The following is a 6,989-nucleotide window of genomic DNA, read 5'->3' as shown; positions in this document are numbered from 1 at the left end:
TAAGGGCAGAAGCCAAGGGTTAGGACAGGAGCTGCAGGCAGCTAGGGTGAGGTGGACTTCTCGGAACCGGGCTCCATCTGGACAGCAGTGTCACGGTTCCCAGCGTTCTCAAGTCCTGGTTGGCTTTCGGTACTACTGAGCAGCAGCCACCCGGGCTGTACGTGGCATTGAGAGTAACGCCGGATATAAGAATAAAAAAACCACCAACAAACAACGCACAAAACAAAACAGTCAAGCGTTTAAGTGACCTGTACTCATTAAAAACCAGAGCACTCGTTTTTACTGCGCTTTGTCACAGGCATGACAGAGCAAGGATTGCCTTTATTTGATCGGAAACACCACTGTACATTTAGCATCACCAAACTCAAGCGTGGATAACCAAAGTGTGGCTTTCCTGTCGAGAGCCTGGAGCTCTTCTGTAGCATTCCCATCAAAGGCTAAAGTTGTTCATCTTTCACCATTTGGTCAGCGGGTTCACGCTGTAGGCCTGAGCCTGATCTCTTTCTGAAGCTGCTCTTTATATTTTGTTGGGGGTTTTTTTGTGTTGGGCGATTTATTTTATAGATATTATGATTTTCCTCCAATAAATATTGGTATCTTGCTGCTAGCTTCTAGCTTAGACTAGAAATAGTCAAACATTTAACATACATGGTGCCATTGAGCAGATGACACAGGGTGAAGCAGTCATGCTTACCTAGTCTCATGAGGATCTAAGCAATACCTTTATTATGTTCAGCCTCAAAAGGAAAACTAATGATTAACTTCATACCACATTTATTTTTAGATAGCACTGCAAGAATGCACATCACCTTACACACACAAAGATGACACAGGCCTGCCCCAAGGAGCTTACAATTCAACTTTGACAAACACCACAAAAATTTTCTGTGAACAGGAGGAGGTGGGGGAGGCTAATGCTGTCAGGTTAAGAAGGAGATTTATCTGAAAAAAGGGACTGTCCCAGGACTAAGAAGCAAGTGGCAGAGGCTTGCGGCACAAGGAAGTGACAAGCAGCAGTAGGAAAGATGACAATATGGAACTCAGGACATGATAAAACAGATTGCACAGGGACAGGCTCAGCAGCACAGGCAGGAAAACAAGGCCATGTAGGGTTTATAATTAACATGTAAGAATGCAGCTATATAACACATTTTTTCAGCTATTCCAAAGAAGATAACATTGTGAAATATAAAACCAAAGTGGCTTTTTAAATTATTATTTAAAAGAAACTGTCCCTTCCCACCAGGAATCCTACTCTAGTACTAGATTCCATTATGAATACTTTGCACTTCTGAACTGGGAAGTAGGGAGTATCAAAAGCTCTGCATAAACATAAGAGACCCAAAGAAAGTAACAATATTTGTATTTTTAAAGATTCATTCTTTTTACCCTACAGTACGATTTCAACTTTGTGGCACATTTACCAAATTCATCAGCCTGTCAAGAGGGAGACCTCCTAATATAAAACATAATGAGATTTTAAATAAGACAGTAAATCACCGGAACTGCAATTTTGCTTTGTAAACGAGCATGAAGAGGCCGAGCTCTGTTGTGGGAGTTAAAACATTTCAATGGCTGTAGCAGCCTTACAGTTAAATTGGAGTTCTCAGAAAGACTTGATTTTTTTGCATACATCTGTGTTGAGTTTCATCTCAAAGATCCAGATACTCTGCAACAATAACTGAATGTAAGTGTTCTACTAAGCAAAACATAGATTTTTCTCTGCTATAAAGACTGTGTCAATGGGGGTTAGTTACTGACAGATTAGTGGAAAGGAAAACCTGTCATCCCCTCCCCATTCTTTAATTTTTTTTTATTTTAATGCAGATGCATATCAAATGCATGCAAGAGTCTGCAGAGGCCAGAAGCAGTGCTTCAAGAAGGTGCAATCACCTTCACAGAGCAACACCCTTGACTCTGAGAGCTCCTACAAACAGAAAGTATTCACAGGTCAGGTTTCTGCTCCATTATTTTCAGTTAGAGATGGAGCTTCTGTGGCTGCAATGAGGTCTTTCCCATGACCAACCTCCTTGTTCTTCTTACACAGATAAGGCATAAAACAACCTACAAGTTCTAGCATTCAGGAATTACGAAAGCAGTTAAGCACTTTAAATTGTGCTTATATGGACATGACTCTATACAGTTTGTTAGCCTGTTTATTTTTCCACAAGGTATATATCAGGAAATTTATATCAGCATATCAGGAAATTTCTTGGTCCTCTACCACCTGGCTAGAGTGCAGCAATGCTGTTTTCCAAATGTAAATAATCTGCCATTACATTTCTATATGCAAAGAAAGAGGCAAACTGCCCAATCATGTCTAACAGGACCATCCCAGCAGTGTTTGTTTCTGCACTGTGCAAGATAATATTTAAGAGGCTGAAGCCAGAATACTCTTCTGTGGGTCTCACTTCCACAGGAGGTGCAGCCTTTAAACAGTTATGCCACAATCAGTAGAGTATTTGCACGTCTTGCATGCAGATAATTTTTCAATGGACAAATTTAAGACTAATTTTAAAATTCATTTGGTTCACAACTGTCAGAGTAAATTAAGCCCCACAAGATCAGACCAATGTCCCACCTCACCCAGCATATATTTTCTCCACCTTTGACCAACTTCTAAGAGACAGCATGTAGAAAAGTAATCTGTCCTTGGCATAGCTTTCTTATTTACAGCAACTTAAAATCTCCCTGAGTTAGTGAATGCATCAGACCATTGTTTAACCAGCCCCTTAAAAAAGTTATATTTTTGTTCCCCGCTATGTTCTGCAGCAATGAACCTCACAGTTTGACTTAGTGCTGCATGAGAAAGCACTCCTCTTTGTCTCTTCAACCCCAAAAACCTAAAACTTCATTGTCTACCCACTATTCCTGGTGACTGAAAGCCAAAGGCACACTTTAACTCTCAAGCTGCAAACAGAGCCCGAAACTGTGACTCGAAGGCATGAGCTCTCTTCCTCACAGCTGACCAGCAGCTTCCGAACACCATGGCACATCAGCAAAGACAGTATGGACATATATCCATTTTATCAGGTGAAACTGGGTTAGATGATATTCCTAGTAAAAGGGCAGGAATGGGGATTTGCAGGTGGGAGGTAGTTGGCAGGAATAAAAGGGCGCTTTGTTCAATTTAGCTGCACATACTTCAAAGACAGCAGCACCTCCACTGCTACTTCATGAAAATATCCCTCTGCATCCCATCATTTTGCAAAGACATATTAGGAATTCAAGAGATAAAAAAGTGAAAACTATTATGTTCAGTGTTCTGAAACTGAAGTGGCAGTAATGCTGAGTTTGCACCTTGACACCTTCCAACAGCTGCCTCTATTTTGAGATACTGTGAATCTGAGGACTGTGGCTCAGACACTCCTGCCTGAGCCCTTACTAAAAGAAAAAAACCTTAGTCTGTCACTATCATGTCACAAGTAGAACATGAGTAGGAATCTTAAAATATTTAGGAGTAGTTATAGTGATATGAAATGCAGAAATCTGCAGAAAGCCCTCTGGAAATCTAGGCAAGCTCTACTGCTGCTGGTGGGTTTCTGAGTATGTACTTGAGACAATGCCAGCTGAACAGGAAAATTAATCGAACCTCTGCCTCCTTAATTATTGCTTAACACGAAAGAAAAAATGGGCAGGTCACTAAGTCATCACCAAAGCCAGACACCAACAAAAGCCAAAGAGTTCTAGAAGACTGAAGTGTTGACAGCAGGCAATAAGGCTGCCTTAGAATAAGCACATTTAATAAAGGCAACATATTTAAAAAAAAATAAAATCCACAAACGTGTAAAATACTCAAGTGGCAAGTCGATTTAAAACGAGACCAAAGGTACCATGGAGTGCAGCAGGACCTGAAGTGCCCGCAGGAGGCAGTGACTCGAGATGGCGCTGCGGTCCCGCAAAGTCACACCCTGCGGTGTCACTGCCACCAGCGAGGGGCTCTGCAGGGCTTCCCGCGGTCCTGCCAAGACCCAGTGGCAGAGGTCACAGCTTGTTCTTTAGGGAAGGTAAAGGCCTGGATGGGCTGAGCATCCCTATGCTTTAGGGCACCAGCAGAGGAGTTACCGCTCAGTTGTGCTCTGTTGTTTGTAAACCCCAGCTCAGACCTAACAGGACAGTGGTCGAGTATTGTACTTTTCTGACCAGGCAAAGTAGTTGACTGACTTACCCCTTGCCAGGCTTTGCTGTAATGTAAGAGTTGGCAGTTCAGAAAGCACCCACACTACATCTTCATTATTTTATTTCTGCCTCCAACCTTCCCACAGCTGGTAGCTCAGCCCAGCACAGGTGCTGCTGCACACCCACTGGTGATGTTGTTCATCTTCAGTGCTGCACAGTCCTGCTCTGAGCAGGTCCAACTGGTGCAATGGTTAACACTAATCACAAGGCTACAGAGACTGAGCCACTGACCTCAAGAACATTAAGGGCAGAAAGGTCAACTTCAGACAAGAAAAAAAAGCAACTATAAAAATAAGCAGGTTAAGAATTCCCTTTATATTCCCTTCGTGGTGAACGAGCCTGGGCCACCTTTAGCCACATGTATTGCTCTTTAAGTCAGCTTCATCATACAATCAATCAGCATGTGCTCTGTCCAGACAGAGCATTGGCATCATACAAAGCTCTTAATACAGCCAGACTGGCAGCTTTTGGTCAGTCACTGTAACCTGGTGTTCAGCAGCTTGGGGGCTATTGTCAGAACAACGTAAATAAGCTATGGCTAAAGTAAGAATTACATCACCACATCACCCTGCTGTATGTCTAAAGGATCCAGTTACCAGACACAAAGGAGTGTTCTGCACTCTTGATTCTTTTCAACAGCAAGTCAGCATGACACATGAACGCCAAGGCATTTGGAGCCCCAGAACTCAACTTCAAGAAGGTTCTCTACCTTACCAAATACATGCTGCTGGTCCCCCCCCACGGGGTCATGTCAGAGGGGAGAAGAGGCAAAAGGCAACAAGTCTCAAAGCACTTCATTGGTAAACATGATCCAATTCCTATCTCAGAGGCTCCAGGACTGCAGACAGTTTAAAACACATACAGGTGGTTTGCAGGCTGTGAAGAAGAATTCCAGGCATCTGAAGGCTTGGTCCAGGACCAAGCAGTCTACTAGGCTCTTCATTGCAGTGTGAAAGGCAGATCCATTGCTCACAGTCTGTGTCATTTGCATTAATAAGAGGTTTGAGAGCTGTCAGTGCTAGCAGCCAACACTTAGCAATACACTGAAGCTGTGCTCATATACGTAGGAATAAAATCCCCTTCCCTGTCTCAGAAACAGGCTGGGGTATATCTGGATAGACAGTTAAAATCACTGGGTCCAGCTATATATCAAGCTGAAAGACCATTATATGAAGCCTCAGGGAGGGAGAAGAGTGCAGCTTGCATCTGAGACCATATCAGCCGAGGGTGGGGGAAGAGGAGGTGACAACAGACTTCAGTGTGTTACATTTTAAAAATAATTATGGTCTTTCTTCGCTCCATTCCCTCTTCCCCAATTTCCTATCGAGATACTCTGTCACTGGAGAGTGTGATCAGGGGATTATTTAAGACACAATAGCTGCATGGCCTTTATAAAAAGGAAGTGTCTCATGTTCTGGAGTAAGGAGTGGGAAGTCTCCTCCTGCCGTATATCTGAGGAAAGCTCAGTCACTATGTCCAGCCCTCACTCCAGTGATGAGCAAAGACTGGCAGAGCCAGGAGAGAAAAAGCCTGGCTTACACCACAGGTAGAACCCACAGATGTGGTAGGAACCTGTACAGGGGAGGTTCTACTTGAAGCACCAGCTTAAACAAAGGCTTCCTCATTGGGAGTGCCGTTAATTTTGAAGAAAAGTTTGGCATCCTCCATCTTCTGTTTTCTTTCTCTCTCTAGCTTGCGCCTGTAGCAGACCAGGTAGATTGGAAGGCAGAAACCCAGGAGGCTCAAACCAAGTAAGCCAACATTCACCTGCAGGAAGAAAGACAAAACAAAATTAGGCAGGCTCAGAAGATGACAACCCAGTCACGTACGCTGAAATGTCAGAACACTACCCACGTCACTCAGCTGTGGGCAAACCAGGAGACGCCCTGCTCAGCGTGTGTTGGCAACAACCTCCCCTGTAGTTATATTTACAGTCCTGTGTCCAGAGCACCAAGTGTATAAGGTAAATGCTGTCATAGAGTTCCACAGAACAGGCAGGGCTGTTTAAGCTGCAGTTCTTTTAAGCCAGGTTGGCTGCTAACCTGAAAACCAGGACTCTCCCCAGGACCACCCATGTCACAATTTTATTGACCTACCCAGGTAGCCTGTCATCAAGACACCACATTAGCCCCACCCTCAACAGCTACTTGGCTTTTCAGACATTATCATAAGGAATCCCAAATTTACTGGTAATCAGAGCTAATAGTTCTCAAGGAAACCAAGTATTTCTACTGCATTTTGAAGTCCACATAGATTATTCACTCACTTTTTACCTATTTACTCACACACTTTTACTGACAGATTTGGACTTGCTACACAAACTGTTTGCAGAAAACACTCCTGCAGCCTTCTCACTTTCTCCCTTTCTCCCTTCCTCCCTTTCCATGCACCAGTATGAAGTTTAACGGCTTTCCCTCCAAAGGGATCATCACTTACACAGGGAAGGGTCTCCTGGACAGAACCAAGGTAAAGCAGACTGAGGAACATGTAAAATCCCAGCTGTTTTTAACCTTGGTCCATACACAGGACTCCTTTTGCTTCCAAAGAAATGAGAAAAAGATCTTTTTAACCACCAAGAACTTCGCATTAAATTTAAGAACTTGCCCAAAGAGGGTCTCCTTCCAAAGGTCCTGTCAGTGCCATAAATAGAGGCTGCTGCAGAAGGGCAAAAAGGGCACTGATCAGCGACTGCAACCCTGTCAAGCTGCCAAACTGAGTAGAGGGATATCTGTCAACAGAGAAAGCAACAGCATTATTACATATCACCTTGACTGTTTACATCACCCAGATCAGATTACCTTCCCACTCCA

General features: G+C 43.5%; 1 protein-coding gene across 5 annotated transcripts in view; it reads right to left on the bottom strand.

The window, feature by feature from the left end:
• Window positions 1–276: 276 nt before the first annotated feature.
• The window catches only part of SLC43A2 (solute carrier family 43 member 2), a 33,645-nt gene continuing 26,932 nt past the window's right edge, over window positions 277–6,989 (bottom strand). For all 5 annotated transcript variants that reach the window (XM_030462768.1, XM_030462766.1, XM_008490666.2 and 2 more), the window contains 2 exons: window positions 6,784–6,907; window positions 277–5,946 (listed from right to left, as the gene is read on the bottom strand). In XM_030462768.1, the coding sequence (XP_030318628.1) occupies window positions 5,785–5,946; window positions 6,784–6,907 (286 nt within the window). In that variant the 3' untranslated portion in view covers window positions 277–5,784. The remainder of the gene's footprint in view (window positions 5,947–6,783; window positions 6,908–6,989) is intronic.

Source organism: Calypte anna, chromosome 19 (assembly GCF_003957555.1).
Source record: "Calypte anna isolate BGI_N300 chromosome 19, bCalAnn1_v1.p, whole genome shotgun sequence".
In the NCBI taxonomy this organism is placed as follows: Eukaryota; Metazoa; Chordata; class Aves; order Apodiformes; family Trochilidae; genus Calypte; species Calypte anna.
This window is presented reverse-complemented; position numbering and strand designations above follow the sequence as displayed.